Raw genomic sequence first — 18,631 nt, 5'->3', positions numbered from 1 at the left:
GTACATTTTTTGTGCTCTATTTATGGTGCTCATTACTTTTTAAGCAATATGCCTAGCTGAAGGAAATATTTGTGCAAAATTGCATACTAATGAAAAGGAATGAAAAATATATTTTTAAAAATCAGTGGTTTTGCATGCTCTAAGGAAGATACTACAATTTGATGCCAGAGTAAACCACCAATCAGCACCTCTTAAGCTGCAAATATGAAATCTTTACAGCAAATTGTTTTTCCTGAGGATTTGCACTTCAGCAATTATGTGGTGAAATTTAGCAAAAGCTCTCACTATCAGATGAACTCAAGCCAAATTTGCAGAGAGAAGTGTGCACAAGTGAAGTTTTCATCTTTTCAGAAAGAGGTAATGAGGTGTAAACATCTACAAAACATGTTTGACTTCAAAATCCTTTGAGCCAAGATGGGCAAAGTCAAAGGCAAGGAGCTACCTGGTCCAGGGGACACCTAACACCACTGATAAATCCCTGCATCCCAACCAGAACAGTATTTATATCCAGGTACAGATTGGGGGATTTTTCACTGATCTACATTTATGATTAGAATTTGACTATTTACAAGTGCAAATATACCTGCTGACAAAGGGAGAAAGCAAGAGAACAATGCTAAAAATATCAGGGATTGAAATCTCAGCATAATCAAGCTGCAGTCTGAAGTGACTGGATAAAAGAACATGATGAGAATGATGATGATGAAGAAAAGAACAAAGAGCTTTCTTTGGAGGTGTGCTTCCTGATTACAGGTAAAAATTGGAAAACTGTTGCAATTCCTGAAGCTTCATTCCTTCCCTTCCACCCCAGATAGCTCCTGGGCTGTCTCCCTGCAATTAATTTTGATTCAGGTGCTTTTTCTTTGGCTAGGAGGAAGAATAAGGCATTTTCCACCCAGGCTGCAACAAGTGATGCTGTCCATCCTTTCACTGCTGAGGTAAATCTGTATTGATAAAGCATTTGCAAATGCCTTCCTACAAACTCCCACAGCAATTCTAGTAATAGCTGATGGCTGTTAACAGGCTGTCAGCATGGCATCAGCAGTTTACTCTGCTGAGGACCAAAATGTTGTAAGCTAGCACATGTTCTTTTTCGGCTGTAATATGAGTGTATGAAAGAGAAATGCAGTGAGTGTGACATGCTGGTCAGAACACCTGATCAAGTGTCTGTTCTCATGTTAAAATGTAAGAACTATAATATTTTTTGTCCCAAAAGAAAGAAAAAAAAGCAGCCAGGTAGAACAGTGAAGATGCTCCTGTTAATCTAGCAATTTTGTGTTTAAAGTTTTTGTCTATGATGGAATTCTCTAAGTAAGGATCCTTGAATTATTGATTATATTAGATTCAGATAGACAGTGCCCTGTTTTTTGGAGATTTCTGTGACTGTGGAGAGTAACTGAGTTTCTTCCAAGTCCTATCAGTTCCATGCTAATAATGGAAGATCACAAGTGCGTAAGATTACTTTGGTTTAAAAATTTACATATGCAACTCCCAAAGGAATTTTGGTATGAGATTAAGAATTTATTCAATAAATTTAAAATCTGTAGAAGTCTGGAAAGCATTCACACCCTTAAGAGTAGCATTCTCTTGCTCATCACCACTGGAAGGGCACAGGGTCCCCCATAGCCCTGCTCTAGGGCAGCCCTGGGCGGTGCAGGAGGACCCAGGTGCTGTGCAGAGGGGCTGGAGGTCCCATTGCCAGTGGCACCTGCTGTCCCCCAGGGACCTGCCACCAACAGGCACCTCAGGCACAGCACACATGCACAAACAAAGCATATTTGCTAGTACCTGCTTTCTGAATCTTTGCTTACTGCCAAATATTTTCCAGTGAGCTGTGGGGAGACCACGTCGCAGAGACGTGCTGCTTCCTTGCTCTCATCCACCCACCATCTAAATTAGGTGTTATGTAAATATTTAATCACCAAAGTATCCAAGTCTTTGCCCAGTCATGCTCTCTGGTTATGGAGCACCCAAATGATGGGAATCACAGGCTGGAGTGTGCGTGGAGTTAGAAGTGAACGGACAAATTCAGAATGAAACCTCCTCCATAATGACAGACTGATAAATCACGTCTGTTTTCCTCTACAATACAAAGAGAGAAAAAGCAAAAGAATGACCTAATTTAGTCGTGGAGATGAATGGTGTGACAGGAGAGTGTTCCTAAAAACACATATGAAATGTAAATCCTCTTTTCCTGTGAGTGCCTGGGCAGCAATTGACTTCTGTGACTCACTTAACAGAAATTCCATGGGAAAAAGGTTAGGATTTCTCTGGGATGAAAAGAACAAGAGTAAGTGATATAAGTGGTGATTGTAAAGCAAATTCCTGCCTAATGCCCCCTGTCTGCACTATATGAAAAGCAAACACAGCCAGTAAAGTTTTGACTGCTGCAGTAGGTTCCTTGTCTTTGGAGAGGTGAAGAGGACAGGCTCCACAAACAGAGCTCCAAGGCTTTGAAGGTTGACTGGAGAGTGCAGATCCCTTTCAGAGGAGAACAGGGGTGCATCTCACCTGAGATTCTTGGTGTGCTGACTGAGAACCATGGGCATTTAACCATGTAGTAGCTTTTCCTTCACTCCAGTCAGTCATTGGTGTGACGTGGAATAATCTACAGGGCAGTCACAGCCAAAACATCTTCCCCGGTTGGATGCAGGGAGAGAGAGTCAGAGTGGAAAAAGTGTGTGGATGGCCTACGTGCAGCTGAGTTCCAACTCACAGCGTCTGTTTGTGGAAGTTTATATTTAGCTACATCATCAGCCCTCTCAACTACAGTCCTAGAGCACAGGGGGGATAAAAAGCTAGAATGATGTTTGAGAGCTGGAGAATTGTTTGTAATAACTCAACAGAACAAATATATATTGATAAACAGCAATCTGGGCTGCTCATGAACAGCAGAAGGAAGAGATAAAGAGCAGGATTAAATAACCTGGTCTTACTAGAACAACAAGAATCTTCATTTTCTCTGATACTGATTTGGAAAAAGACCTCTGAGGTATCAAGAACAGAAAGAGGCTGCCACTGAGATTTTGCAGAAGCCTGACTTTAGCAGTGTATAAATTTTCTTAAATATCTGTGATTTAGAGGACTTTTAGGGACATTTTTCTACCTTTATATTGTCTTCACTAAGTGTTGGAAATTGTGTCATAGAGCTCTCTCTGGCTTTGGTAGCTACTTTGAGCAGGGTCCAATTTAAAGATGATATTTTGTTTTGGAAACAAGTGATTTCTGTTCTTTAAACTGGAAAGCTGTGGAGGTTATCACTATTACCTCTTGTGGGGGGTGAACCTTTAAATTGGGTAATATGAATAGCCTGTGGCAGTAATAATACCTCACAGTGGCTTTATACAGTGATTTGAGGAGTCCTGATGGCTCAGTAAATATTTACATCACCACTGAGATTGCTAGCCCCCTGCTAGCCCAGGTGGTGTTCAGTAGGCTTTTGCAGGCTGTCACTGCAACACTGTGCACAATGTGTCTGACCCTTCTCTGGAGTCAAACAATACCATATTTACCAAACTGATACCAATAATAAAATCTAATTAATAATAATCTCTAGGATTACTTGATGTTCCTGATGAGGGTAAATACCTTTTATCTTGGAAAAATTTGTCAAGAAGCATCTTGAAAATGAGGATACATGAAAGGGAAGTAATATGACAATAACTGATATAAGGGTCATTGTTTTTTGTTTATAATTTATATCAAATATCTCTGGTTAGGAAGAATTTAGTAGGTAAACAGAAATGTTTATGTAACTTTTCCGAGCAGAGTAAGAAGAGTAGTGTTACTGACCTTTTTATTTCCTGAATCACATGTACAAATCCCACTCTAGGAACCTGAATGCAAGTAATAATCAATATTCTCACTGCATGTGGGGAGCATTATAACTGAGCCACAGTGAGTTCTGCAGTCATATTTTCAGCTAAATTCTAAATTGTAGCAGACAGAATGTAAGCATAATGGGACAGCCACATTAATAAGACTTTCCTACATGCAGAGGTGATAATTTGCTAGCTATCTGCCTGCCAGAGTTGGATACAGGGCTACAGTTTTTTTCTTTTTTTCATTCGGGCTGTATCAAAGAACATTGTTAATGTGTAAATTCTCAAAGGCAAGTGTAGCCTTACACTGATACAGGGATACAAGGAGAAGGAACTTGTGTCTGCCCCATTTCTTTGCCATGTTAACAATTTGGCTTTTTCCTGGCAATTTAGTAGGAGCCTCCAGGGATGTGTGCTCTGTGCCTACCAAGTGTTCCTTCTCCTTTTGGTACCCTGGAACAGAGGCTGCCTGCACACTTTATCTGAGGATGGATTGAAGTTTGCTTAGTTTTCTTTAATTAGGAAGGAGTTTCTTTCCATCACATTCCCTAATGAAGAATCAATCTGTATGTTGCCTTGAACACGTAGGTTCAGGGTTATCTGGATGTGAAGAGCCAAATCACCCCTGAAACTCCCCTCCTAAAGCCCAAATTACAGGACCAAATGTACTGCCAATGTCAGGTTTTGCCAATCTTGACAAGTCATCAGAATTATTTTAGTTAGACTTCATCTTCTTGAGCATCCAAACTAAATAAGCACGAATTGCAGTCTCTGAATTAGAGGTAGCTGTCCTCCTGGCTTCTGCTGAAGGATGTGCTAAAAATAATTAAATTTCAAAATCTTTTGAAAAGAGTTCTCTTGAGGTTCTGTTAGAAGTTTCAGTTTATTTCAGTCTTTTTGTGAACAGTAGGCAGGTGAGTTGTCTTGAACACAGAGTGGATAACATTCATCAAAACTGTGCTGCTGTTCTAAGCTTGCCTCCTCTGTGCCCCTTTCTGTGTAAACTGAGAACAGTCAAGCTCCCAGCCTTAAAAAACGGATGTGTGCTTTTGCTCACTGGCCTAAAAAATACAACTGAGAACCATTCAGACTGGCTGCATTTCCCTTTCACAGTACACAACCTGTAATCTAAAACTTTTTTTCATTCCTTCAGTAACTCCTGGCCACTGTAGTGTTAAAGGTCTGAATGTGTTTTGCTCTCACACTTGCCCTAGCAGCCACTGAGTGAAGTGGTTGAGTACACAAGTGTGAGTGAACAGTTGTGATGCCTGCTCTGCAGACAGAGTTTTCTAGTAGTGATCTGAACCTAACACCCCTTCATATCCCCTTTTACCACACAGTGCTAGATGGGAGAAGAGGATGAGAAAAAACCCTCAAAGGTGTAAAGCTCCTAGATGTTTCTAAGTTTGAAAGCACACTCCCCTACTGGTTGAGTCATGAGGTTTTCTTGCCTCCTTGCTTGTGCCAGGGACACTGCTCACAACCTCAGCTTTCCTGGTAACTCTATTTAACTGTTCATTTAAATATGCTATTTTTACTCTCCTTGTTTTTATTGGCTGCCACCTTTTTTCCCTGTAAAAGGTTTTTTTTGTCAAGAGGCAAAATAGTTGGGTATTGAAAAGCCATATAACATTTTCACCAGCCACTAATTTAAGAAAAATTTGTGGTTCTTAGCTTTCCTTCACCTTTCCTGAGGCTGCTTTTGCACACACTGCCTGCTGGAAAGTGGGAGCTGAAAGGCTCTGTGGAAGGAAGGGCTCCGTGCAGCAGCAAAATAATGGCCAGTCCATCTCCTTTCTTTTCTCTCTTGCCTCTAGTGCTCCAGAAATGCTGCCAGAAGTTGTTTTCAGGCCATCTGGGATTCCTCATTTGCATCATACAGGAAGTAGGAATAAGACTAATTTAATGGCAAATTTGTTATAAATCAAACTAAATTACTAAAAAAACCCCTACCTGTCAAAATTAGGACAGCAGTTTCTATTTACCTCAAACAAGCTAGCTGGAGAGAATGAGATCATTGTGGATAGACAGAACAGACATAAAACTCCCAGAGCAGGGGAGGGAAAAGAAATTTTGACCAAAACCATTTCAGTAACAGAGGGTATGAAATCTGATGTCTTCCCGTAGGGGAATTCTTGTGGGACATGGTTCTCTGCTCCAGTGGTTTTCCCAAATTGCCACTCTAGAACTCTTCTCTGGTCTTCTGAAATCACAAAAGTAGTTGGCTTTAGGGGAACTCCTGTAAAGCACATTGTGGGCTCCCCTCCCCTGTTGGTCACACACATGACACCCCTGAGCCTGCTCAACACCACAGGCTTACTACAGTGGAACACTCTTACTGTGATGGGGTTTTGGCAGAACAAAACTCCAATCGATTCCCAGCTCCAGGAAATTTCTTAAAGGCATTTTTTCTACTAGTTTATATTAATCCCACACAGCAAATATTTAAAATTATTTTTCTTTTTGCCAGTTTTCTTGAATGTTGCTTCCTTTTCTATTATATTCTTTTCTGCATCCCCAAACTATAACAAAAGCAACGCTTTAGTCATGTTGATTAATTGTGCATTTCAACACCTCTCATTTGAGGCTCTGGGAAGCATTTTATAGTTTATTGGGTGATGGGAGTGAAATCTTTACAAGATCAACTGTGATCAGCAGGGATTACTCTGCAGGGTTTAATTCTCAGTTTCTTTGCCTCTATAAATCATGTAAAAATAAATGTGATGGAAGCGAAAAATGGGGATCAGACCTTTGTGCACCAGAAGCAGTACCAGAGATCTAATGCATCTGGTTTAAGGCCAGATCAGCAGGATTAACACTCTTGTGGTGCTCACTGAGTTCTGTACCACAGGATAGGCCCTTGAGGCTGGAGCAACCCTGTCCTAAATGCTAAAGGATGGACCACAGACAAAAACTTAGCAGGGCTTTTCATGGGTATTCATGTTTTGCTGCTCCCATCTCTGCAAAAGAATGCAAGAATCCTTGTAATTTCAAAGCCACCCGTTCAATCTCTTTGAGTAATTATGGGATGACAGCCGATTATACCCTGGAAATGCTTGCTAGCCCTATTAATCTTTTGCTCATATGGGTGGTTTATAGCTATAATTATAAATGAGTGAATGAAATGAAGTGATTTCTGATTGGGTGGTTTGGGAGAGAAACCATGACTCCAGCCCTAAAGGTTCCCCCAGTGCTGCCTGGTGAAAGGTGCTGAGCATCCATGGAAATCAGCGGGGCCTCAGCATCCCTGAGGAGCACTTGGCAGCTCTTGGCCATGGCTGGATCACACCCATAATCACACCACTGGGGCAGCAGCTCAAAGAAATGTTCTGATTGAAACTGAGGATAAATTAAAGGGAGGCAACCAAAGAGAAACTATTTTCAGACAGCGAGACTAGAATTTCAGTGCCATTTAGCTTTATTCTTTGGAAATAAATTGTCTATGGAAGAGTTCTTATTAGGGTTGAAGTACTTAAGAGGCCTTATTACAGGCTTGCAGACATATAATAAGTGAGACAATGTGATGCACAGTTTAATGCCATGTTATTGCCAGATGGACTTTCATGTCCCTATTGAGGTTTTTTTTTTTTTGAAAAATAAGAAAAATTAATTCTAGTTTAATGTTAGCGTTTCATTGGCTTGTGGTCAAATTTAAACAACTTCAGGCATCTAAACTAAATATATCTGAAGAAGGTTTTTTTCCTATGACAAGGGATTTTTTAAAAATTAATTTGAATATCAATTTCTGTTAGTATTATTTTATAGTAGCAAACATCTATTTTTAGCTACTTTTGATTCATGTAAAATACTGATATGTGTTGAACTTATAATTCAAAACTAGTATTATCTTTTAAGAAATTACACCAGGTAAATAATTTAACTGGAAAAATTGGTATTACTTACTATCTCAAAGGTCTTTTACTAATCTAGTCTCAAAAATGAACTCATGTAACTACTTTGATTAATAAATTAGATCCATGATATAAGAAAAAACCAAAACCTTTTACTTAATTTTGTAGTTTATATCCACTTGACTCAGGCAGTGAAATCACTGCTCGGGAATTACTGCACAAAGGGAGGACAAAATTTATGCAGCAAGAAAGACATTTGAGAGGAAAAGCTGGAATGGGAGATGAATCAATTCATTCTTTATAACAAACAACTAATGACTGCTGCTATTGAAAATACATGGGGAATATCTGATTTTGCCCAGAAAACTGTTAGAAAACCATGGTCTTTATTGAGGTAAGGGACTTGGGATCCTTGCATGATGATTTTATTTTATTCTTGGAATGCTGCTGCTGGGGAATTGTTGAAAATCTCTGTCTGTGGCTTTCCACACGTCAATCTTGTTATATTTCTTTTGTTTTAAATAATGCATAATGAATAATTTCAGTGTTACAAGGTTAGGGAAGGAAGTTTCATGTAAACAGCACTTCTCCATTTCAGCCTTTGTGGAAAAGGTAATCTAGTGGGGCTCCAGAATGAAAGAATGGCTTTTGAGGCCTAAATGGAAGGTGAGATAACTTTAAAGAGAGGAAAAACACTGGAACTGCAGAGACTAGTTTTTTTTTTAAGGACAGTGAGATGAAGAGTAGTTGAAGGACGTGAAAAAGGTCTCAAAAGAAGTTCCTGTGGTTTAAGGCGGCTTTCTGAGACGGGACCTCCCTCCCTTTGACTGCAGGGGTGGGCTGGTACTGCAGTGAACTGTCTTTGTTTCTGTTCCACGTGGCATTGGCTACGTGGATTTTGAAATATAAAATTGGTGCTGGTTTGGGGAAGATGGGTTTCTAACCTCATGATAATTTCCTACAGACAATTAGGAGACAGGGAAAAGGAGGTACAGATGGGCAGATACAGACAGGGAGTTACTGAGACCATAAAAGAGCTCTCTAAATATCTAGGAAGAGCTACTGAAGGAATTAAGGTTAGGAACAATTCAGAAAGCTGTTGTCTTCTGCAGAGGTGCTGTAGAATTTTGCCCAAATACTTGCCAGCTGAATTTGAGGTATTATTGATGAGCTGTTGAAAATGTCCAGGGTCTGAAAAATAAATAAATTTGGTAAGTTAGAAAATCATTTTTCACTGTTACTTTTGGAAGTGAGGACTGCTTGCTGTTGCTCCTATTCTTGTTTTCTGCACTACTGCTGTAGTTTTAGGACAAAGAAACTCCTTGGGCTCCCACATTCAAAACCTCACAACTAAAACTCTCTGCTGTCCTGCATCCCTACTTAACAAAACACATTCATCCCTTATGAAGAAATTGCCTTGTTGCAGAGGAGAGGGAAAAAGGCTCAATAAAGTCAAAAATCAAAGGAACAAATAGTGGCAATAGCAAGAACATGAGCCTGTTTCTTGGAACATCTGTAGGAATTTCTTCAAGAGTTAACCTCTGTAGCTTAATAGGCATACTTGGACATTTCACTACATACTGCCTATGTTGTTCTTTAAAATTGTTTTGGTTTGAGAGTAAGTTTCAGCTTAGGAGCTCAGATATTTAAGTGTTGTAAGTGTTGCAGATGCTACATCAGTAATACAGTCCTGAAGCAGCCTGCAAAAGCATGAGGAGAGCTGAAGACCCTGCTAACCACCAGCTGCCAGTTCAGGCCTTTGAGTTGGTATTTGTGCACAAAAGCAGCATTTCTAACCCAAGTGTCTGTGAGAGCAGAGCAAGAGGGCAAGACAGAGCCCCTGGGCACTGCACAGCTGGTGCAGCTCAGTTCTGGAGTTTCACAAACATTTTCCTTTCCATCAGCCAATGTCCGAGTGAAGCCTCTGGGGGTAGGAGATGTCTTGACCACATCTGTCACTTTGAAAGCAGTGTTTTGGGTAGATTTCAGCTCTGTTTTCTCTCTGGGGACAAAGCTTACATTTCCTAAGAACAGTCTAAAATTGAAATTAGCCTTCAAGAGACCATGGAAAATGACAAGAAAATGCATAAAGTTCTAGTCCAAGTTTGGGCTTGCACTTACAGGTATGAGCTATGTTTATATCACAGTTCTCTCAAACCATTTCCCCACTACTTTAGAAATCTGTCTTTGCCAGCTATTTCCTTTCCTTTCACTGTTGCATATTTACAGAGTTCTTTCACCAATTCTTTTCATTCTTCCCTGGTACTGTTTACTTGTACATTTTGATAACAAAATGCCTCTTAGGCATTTGTCCAAGTGTTCCTCTTGGCCACTCTCTCCACTTTATGCCCATTGGTTTCCACCTGACAACGCTGTTTCAGGACCTGTTTATTTTCTCTGGTGAAAGCAGCTTCTTGTGACTGTGATTTCTCAAAGCACTGGCTATGTACGTGACCTTCAGCCACTGATTTTACTCTCAGTTCTAGGGGCTGAGGCTTTGTCTGACTCCCATTCCATCCCTGGGAGCCATGACATCATCTCCATGGTATTCTGAAATTATACCCAATGGTCCTGTTTTTTCCTCTCAGACTTTATTGAAGAAATCTGTGATTTCTTCCAGGGTTGATGGTACTAAGTTTGTTCTACATGTCTTTAGTGATTTATTCTCAATGAGGGATTGGGGTTTTTTTCAGTTTTGCTATTATACTTTCTTTCTGTCTCTCAGTACTAGTGTTACCATTAAGCTGTTCTGGGTCTGAGGTGAGGTTTGATCTGTTCTGAAATGCTTGTTTAAACTGTTTTCTACCTTAAAACTACAGCTGTGATATATTAACTATTTTTTCCATCTTCATTTTGCATTAGCCAAATTTCTTGAACTTGTTTATTGAAAAGCCAAACCTGAAGATGTATGTATTTTCAGGATCATCCCAGTCATGTCACTGCTTGCTTTCAGCTGATGTGGTGAGGTGACAGCAGCAGTGGTCTGTTCTTGCTCTTGGAGGAGGGAGCAGAGGCTGTTCAAGGATGTGCAGTAACATGGTCATCCTGTCTGCATTCAAAACATTTTTGTTCTCTGGTGAATCTCTGCATGCCTGGGAGAGGTGGGAGGAAAAAGTACATCATGAGTAATTGCCCAAGAACTGAAGGATTATTTTTGTTTCTCCATCAATTGCATGATTACATTTTTAGTTCCCAGCTGCTGCTTTCATGAGCCCCTGGGATGCAGGAGTTCCTTCAGACCAAGGACCCAGTCTTTTTATTTGGTTTGCTCTCCATTCCTGCTGTCTGTGCAGTCTGATCCAGAAGGAATGAGCTCTCCCAATTAATCATAAAGGCACCTGGGAGAATAATGTAGGCTCTGATTTCTGCCCTGGGTTCTGAATAACAGCACACACTTCTTAGAGCTGTAGTAGCCCAGGTCAGGTTTTCCCATTCTTTCTCCCCTTTTCTCCTGTTCTCTATAGGTCCAAAAAGAACATCTGTTAAGTCCATAGAGACATTTAGAATAAAAAATGAGGTGTCTCTTTGATGGTTATATATGTGGAACTCAAAATACATGAATCTTACTTTCACCACTAATTTTTGTTTTGGACTATGCCTTTGGTCTTCAAATAGTATTTCCAAGGTATAAATCTACACTGATTCCAATAGGTTGAGATCTGCTTTTATAATTTATTAACATTTATGGTAATTTTTTGAATATACTTTGTATCATGGTAAGAAAAAGAGCAAAGGTGGGCCAGTACACATCCTTTATCATCACCGTGCTTGCCTGCAGTGATTTTTTTTTTTTTTGCTATTATTTAATACTAAAAATGTAGCAGACTCTTGTGTTTTGATCAGACAAAGGAACTGAGCTGAACGCTGAGGTGATGGAGGTTTTGACAGACGCGTCCTTGTCCAGCAGAGCGGAGGGCAGTGCGCTCCCGATGCCATCGGGGCGGAAGGGTCGCGTCCTTTCTATCGCCTTCAGGTGCTCACAACCTCCCGAACAACATCGCATTTTCGGGAACACGTTTATCGGGACATAATGTGAAAGCACTGCTGCGCAAGTGTCCGGCGGGGCAGGCGAGTGTAAGCGCTGGCACAGCGAGGGCGAGAGCCCTTCCCCAGCCCTGCCCGCGGCCGGCAGCGCCCGGCCCCCGGCTCCATCCATCCCCCGGCTCCATCCATCCCCCCTGCTCCATCCATCCTCCGGCTCCATCCATCCCCCCTGCTCCATCCATCCCCCGGCTCCATCCCTCGGCTCCATCCCTCGGCTCCATCCAACCCCCGGTTCCATCCCCCCAGCTCCATCCCTCGGCTCCGTCCCCGCGGCCCCGCCCGCACAGCGCCGCACCCGCGGCGGGGCCGAGGCGGGGCTTGGCTCTCGCCCCTCCCCGGCGGCCCCGGGCGCCCACAGCGGCTCCTGTTGCGCCGCCGGTGCCCTCGCTGCCGGCCCTCGCAGCGCTATAAAGCCGGGGGGGGAGCGCCCGTGGCCGCAGCCCGCCCGGAGCAGGAGCGGTGCGTGCCCGCTGCTCCCCGGGATTCAGCCTGCTCCCGGGATTCAGCCTGCTCCCGGGATCCAGCCCGCTCCCCTCTCCTTCCCCGCTGCCGGGGGCTGCTGGCGCGGGCAGGCCGGCGGGTGCGAGGGCGAAGATGGCGAGGAGCGGCGCTCGGTGGCCGCGGCTCCTGCTGCTGTCGCTGCTGGCCCTGGCGCTGCCGGCGGCGGCGGAGCGGGGACCCGGCCCCGCAGGTGAGCGCGGTGCGGGGGCTGGGATGCGGTGCGGGGTTGGGATGCGGGATGCGGAGGCTGGGATGGGATGCCGGGTGCGGGGCTGGGATGCGGTGCGGGGTTAGGATGCGGTGGCCGTGCCCGCGGGAGATGTGTGCGGTGCTGGCCGAGCCGCTTTGTGCCTGCCGGCTGGGCAACATCCGCCGGGAAGGGAACGCTGGGACCCGCCGCTTGCCCGAGTTATTTATTTATTTCCCAGCGGAGCGGCTCGGCTCTGGGGGAAGGGGCCGCCGGGGCAGCGCTCCCCAGGTTGCCGTCGAGACAAACCGCTCGGCTGAAAGTGTCTGAACCCGCCCACGAGCTCATAGATACCTAATTCCACTTAAGGGAAAAGAAAAAAAAAAAAAAAAAAAAAAAAGATTCCTTAAGGGGAATTGAGAATCCTAAACTTTCCCGTTGTCTCCTCCCCCTCCTTTTTCTCCCGTCTCCACGAGACAAGGTGTTGATGAACATATTTTTCCAGTGCTCAGAAAAGCAATAGCATCAGTCACTGCTTTCCTGAACTGTAGCAACAGCTGAGGTTTCCTACAGCCTTCCCTGCCTTTCACTTGTGTAGTGGTTTTTGTTTCAAGAAGCTATGATGTAGAAAGAAATTTTATCTTCAGCATTTAAAATAAAGAAATGAATACCGAAAACTCCCTCAGAGAGAGATGTCCAAGCACATGTATGTCCAACAATATGCCAAAATGTATTTTAATGTTTAGAGTCTGTACTTCTGATTTCTGTTCTAGGCATACAAGGGTATTTCATCCCACTATTACCACATGAAATCCAAAATTGTTTCTTGGCTTGTTTTCTCAAGAGCTATCAAGTTATTTTCAGTATCTAGCTTAATTTCTTCTGGGGTGAACAAGGAGGCTTCTTTATTTGGGCAGCAAGTTTTGTCAGCAGGTTCCAACTTTGATATTAAAACTCCTGTAAAAAGTTAAAATAATTAAAAAAACCCAAACCAACTGTTGAAAAATACCAGACCACTCAATGAAGTTCTGATTTCCAGTTTTCATAATGCTTTGCTACTTTTGGTGGTTCAGAGTATTTATTTGAAGGATACAGTGTGCTTGCTGTGTGTTGGGGGGGTGTGAGCATTGCCCTTGTCTTTGGTGCCCCTCGGAATGCACCCCTCGGGGCCAGGTTTGAGCAAAAAGCTGAGCTCCTCTCCCTGGTGTCAGGGCAGTGAGGTTGTAAGTCGAAATTCTTTGGAAATCAGTTATAGTGAACAGTTATTCTTGCAAACATATCTATTCAAATAATGTCTTAACTGTGCACTTCAAATGTGAACTCTCAGGCTGGTGTAAACTAATAGCTGGCATGGTAAGGATTTTTCTTTAATCCTGCTGCTTTTCAGATGTGTGCAAAGCAGAGCCCCTTTTCCAGACAGTATGATTCAACAACCCAAGAATAGACTGCTTTGTTTGTATCAATAATAGAAATGATTCTACGCAAGTTACAGTGCAACAAAGCACTGGTAGGTTTACAGTGTTTATATAGGTGTTCATGCAGGAAGACTTTAATTCTTTTCAATTTAGATACAAGCAACCTGAATTGTAGCAATCTCTGCTGAACTGAAACTGCTCTGAGAGAAGTTTCTTGACCTCAGCCACTGCCTGCTGTGTTACTTATTTTTTTTAACCCTTAAATGTTTTCCCTGAGTCTGTGTTGTATTACTTGAAGGAAAATTTCTAGAAAATCTTTTTGATTTCTAGTCTCTTGATGCTTTGCACAATTCGGTGTAAAACAGCGGGCGAAGACACAATTTACATGTCAGTTTTTCTGCAGTCCGTTAGTGTTGCTTGCTTGCGACAGAAGCTCTAACCAGGCTGTCTGGAACCAATTGCCAAACTGAATCTTTATTTCTTAATAAGTCTTAGAAAGGCTTGGAAAAGTAATTGCAGGAGAGCTGCCTGTTGCACAGCGCTGGTTACAGGGAGCAATCAGTGCAGCCCTGTGGCAAACAGTGTTTGCAGAAATCCCTCTGCGCTCCTGCCTTGGCCGCAGGTTTATATTTCAGGCAGTCACAGAGAAGAGCACTGTTGAGCTCTGAAACACTGGCTCCTGTGTGCTGAAGATGCAAAAGTTTCTGTGTCAAAACATCAGCGCTGAGATATTTCCATTGCACCGCGCTTGCTGCTCGCAGATTGCTTTTCGTGACACACACAAAGTCAGGAAACAGCATTTGTGATTGTGTGAGAGGCAGATGCTCTCTTGGCAGCAGAAGTAAGTGATGTTCTCACCTAGGATGTTTTATCAATCAGCTGTTTGTATGGAAAATGACTTTGCTGCCCTTGGGTCTGTTCCCCAGAGCGGCTGTGGTGACTTGGCCGGAGCCGCGCTGAGGCGTCGGGGCCCAGGTTGCAGTGGTGGCCATCGGTGGGGTTTGAAGGGGCCCCTGGTTTGTCACTGTCTGTGTGCCCTGCCAAAGCAGGAGGGCTGGCTTGGGGGGCTGCAGCAGCGTGGGTGGCTTCCTAGAGCAACTGGGCTGGGAGGTGTGGCGGCTCAGCTGGCTGAGGAGGCTCTGAGCCACTGGGCTTTCCTCCTCCCCAGAGTCCCCCCAGTGCTGCTCACGAATGATTCAAGCAGTAATTGCTGGCTGGTCTAGCTCTAGGACTCACTTTGAGATACAGCGTGTACTGCTGCCATTTGTGTTAATTTGGGCTCAGCCTCAGTGGCCTGAGTGACAGCAATCGATCGGCCTTTCCTTCTGGGTCACCTGTGGTGCCCAAACAAGAAAATTTAGTCATTCAACCTTCCTGACATACTTATTAGAAGTACTGACAGACTCTGCTTGCTGAAGGAGAGGCTGTGAGCACAGCACTCTGTGTCTGCCTCTCTGCCCAGTGTTCTGTCTCTTGCCTCTTCACTGGTGCTACTTGTATCTCCTCTTGTCACCACAGTGCCTAAAGCTGCTACATAAACCTGTGCTGTGGAAAAACCTCCAGGTCTCTTGGGAGTTTTGTGCCCTTTTTGTGAGGACTGTATGAAAAAGCTGCCCCTTAGAGAGAAGGGCAGAAGCAGAGGGTGGTGAAGGCAGGAGTGACTCGCAGTAGACAGTGCTTGTGTTACCTGTGTCTGGTAACGCAGGTACCCACCAGTGTGCGCCACTCAGATGGGAATTACCTACTCCTGGAGATACTGTTAGCCTCCAGCTCTGAAATAAATAGTGAATGACAAATGAAACTCTGTGTAGTGGGAGGTGTGGGTGTTTGGAAGTTAGTTAAAATAAACAAACATTGCGGTAGAGGTGCAGAGCAGTAAAGTGTTCATAATGTATTTTCCTCTGGAAAATACTTGTCCTTGAAGACACCCAAGGTTTGCAGTTTACTGCACAAAAGCAAAACACCCTGTATATTTATTTGGTCAGGCTTTTCTTTCTTTTCATAGGTGAAGTAATAATTAAGCTGTGGAAGTACACCACAGGGTTGGACGTGACATTGATTCTCTCTATGATACACAGTGGGGTTACTGCATCTTTGACTGTAAAATGCATTTTCAGTTAAAGCAAGAAGAAGTAAAACAGTTGTGACCTTTGTCATCAACTTTGGATGCTGTAAATTGCACTGAAGGGGCACAGAGGAATGACCGCTGTGTTTATCTGAGCCAGGGGTGGTTTGTGTGAAATGTATTTCTGTCAAGGATCTAAACTAACATTATTTCCCAGGGTTGTCTTTAGGTTGCTGGCATGTTCTGGAGAGTCATCATTTAAGGGCGTTTTCACTATTGCTTACTTAAGGTGAAGTGACTTTGTCTTTTCATGGGGAAGTGTTTAGTTTGTCTGTGGAATTAGCACTATTGCACTGTGTAATCAAAAGCAGTATCTTTATATTTGTGTAGAGCTGCCAGTCTGAATTACAAATTAATTGACATGCTGCTCAAGTGAATTCCCTTGTCATGGGGAGCAAGCAGGGGTCATAGTAAGGGCATTTTTATTTTTGTTTATGTTATTTTTTTATAATTTTTGAGGGGCCAGTTGTGAATAGGTTGGAAAGGGAAGAATATTTTTGATCCCTCTTAATTTGAACAGTAGTAGGTTTCTCTCCAGCATGAAATACAGCTTGACCAAACAGATTAGCAGCAGGTTTGTGTCTCACGTGTGGTAATGTAGCTCTAGAGAATAAATGACACTTAACTCTCAAGGAATACATGCTTGCAAGCACAGCCTGACACTGCAGGTAGCTCTAGGATTAATAGAACTGCTTCTAGATTTTTTCCTTAAGGTGAATTTGATTTTGAAAATATGAATTATACTGGTGATAAGGAGACTAAATACATGAAGTCGCAGTTGTATCCCAGATATCTATTTTTGTAAGGAAAGAGCAAGTATGATTTTAAAGCTGCAGTATTTGTAATTAGTGGAAACATACTGTAAAAGAAAAAAAAGACAAAAAAATGCTAAACAAAAATAGGCATGTCATTTAAGTGCCACACCTTTGAAAATGAATTCTGTATCTGTGTTTCTGTGTTAGTGTGCTGAATGAGCTCATTCTTGATGAAATCAGTTGTGCAGAAATGAATCAACATCTGACAGCATTGCTCTTTTAATTTTTTACTTTTTTTAAAAGTAAAAGTAGATGTTTAGTTTTGTAATTCACATGAAACTTTAATGCAGTGTCTTTGTAAACATTTTACTTAATTCTGCCTTAGCTCACTGTAAAGCCATTGTGTTGGATCAGAACCAGGCCCATAACTTTAATACCTGAAGTTGCTTTGTGAAATGTATGATGTTAAAAACATCTTTAAATATGCAACATACATGGCATGTCGTGGTGTCTTGTGTCACAAGTGGGACAGAATTTTTTATCTCATGATTTGAAAGACTGAATTGTATAGGACAGGACATGTGTGGAGTTTAAATTTCTCATTCACAGAGAAAAGAGAACTTTGAAAAGTATGAGTTTTTAGTTTTGTTTCTGGGGTAATGTCCCTTGTGTGTGAAGAATTTTACGTGTCCGGTGTTCGGACAGAGGGCCAGATGTGAAGCTGTAGGGCAGCTTTTTCAAATGAACTGACTGATCTGGGTGGTAGCATCTGCTTACAGCGTGAACCACAGTGCAGGCACGAAGGACAGCTGTGGGTCTTCAGGACAGTGCCACTTCCAGCTTCAATTCCTTTTTTTTTTCCTGTTTTTAAAGACTAGTCAAAGGAGAAACTATTATTGCAAATCTTAACTGCTGAGTTTCATTGATGGCTTGATTAGCTGTCAAAAGATTAACTTCAGCAATGCCTGGTGCTGTGTGTGACCTTCTGTTTAAACAGCTGGGTTTGTTAAACAACAACCCAAGAAGAAACAAGCTCTTCTCCAGATACATATTTATGAGAGAGACAAGAGAGGGCAAGGCTGCAAAAAGGCAGAAGCTGAGTAAACTTTCTCACTTAGGCAGCTGATGCTAATTGTGTCCTGCTCTCAGCTGCACAGCCCTGATGACAGTTCATAGCAGGGCTGTGCAAGCCAGGCACAGCCAGTGCCATGACTCCATGTGCTCTGCTCTCAAGATTTTTGTGGTTTGATTTCTATTTGGGCACCCATAAACAGCTGCAACCTGATCTGTTCCCCATTTGTCAGGAAGTTAGGCAGCTAGGAGTTCCTTCATGCATGGCAATGATGTCATTTACAAACAGTCAATTTTAATTTTTTTCTTAGTTTGGGAGCTAAGGAACATGTCTTATCTTTGCTTTACTACAGAATAGCTGACTCAGTACATAGGGTCTCATCCAAGTCCTCTGAAGCTGATGGAAAAACACTTTACTGCTGCTTGTATTTGGCTTTGTTCAACTATCAAAACAAGGAAATCTTGCATTAGAGGGAGTGCAGGCCTGAGCACTGGCCAGTGCTCAGGGCTGACGTGTGATTGATGAGTGCACATACAGTTCTTAATGAGCTCTTGTTGACCATATATTCAATACCACTGAATTAAAAGAAAGTTAGTTAAGAGCTGAGACATAATCAGCTTCCAAATGCTTCCTGAAATCAGTTGTATACTGGGAGTTCCTGCTGATCTTTGAAAGTGTGTGTAGGTACAGATAAACATATACAGAAAGAGCTGTGATTTGTGTGTCACAAATTTTTATATTTGTTTGGAACTGGCTCTGGTCAACATTTGATCATTTTAATGTTGCTGTTTTAGCTGCTGTGTTGGTGTGGCATCAGAAACAATGTGATAGAAGACAGCAGTGAGCAGCAGCTCTGTACA

The 18,631-nt window shown here is 42.6% G+C and overlaps 1 protein-coding gene and 1 long non-coding RNA gene across 4 annotated transcripts in view; one reads left to right on the top strand and one right to left on the bottom strand.

Moving 5' to 3' along the window:
* Positions 1-7,216: 7,216 nt before the first annotated feature.
* Positions 7,217-11,845, bottom strand: LOC117000736. The gene is made up of 3 exons (XR_004418852.1): positions 10,854-11,845; positions 10,571-10,764; positions 7,217-8,863 (listed from the first exon to the last, which is right to left on the bottom strand). It is a non-coding gene; the product is annotated as an uncharacterized LOC117000736 (long non-coding RNA).
* PLOD2 (procollagen-lysine,2-oxoglutarate 5-dioxygenase 2) overlaps positions 10,666-18,631 on the top strand; it is a 51,420-nt gene continuing 43,454 nt past the window's right edge. Inside the window, exon 1 of one of the 3 annotated variants that reach the window (XM_033068696.1) lies at positions 10,666-10,748. In XM_033068696.1, coding sequence (XP_032924587.1) covers positions 10,697-10,748 — 52 coding nt within the window. In that variant the 5' untranslated portion in view covers positions 10,666-10,696. Of the gene's footprint in view, positions 10,749-12,071; positions 12,408-18,631 lie in introns of those variants that run through there. The other 2 variants (XM_033068695.2, XM_033068698.2) reach the window with 2 other exon arrangements.

Source organism: Catharus ustulatus, chromosome 10 (assembly GCF_009819885.2).
Source record: "Catharus ustulatus isolate bCatUst1 chromosome 10, bCatUst1.pri.v2, whole genome shotgun sequence".
Lineage (NCBI taxonomy): Eukaryota > Metazoa > Chordata > Aves > Passeriformes > Turdidae > Catharus > Catharus ustulatus.
This window is presented reverse-complemented; position numbering and strand designations above follow the sequence as displayed.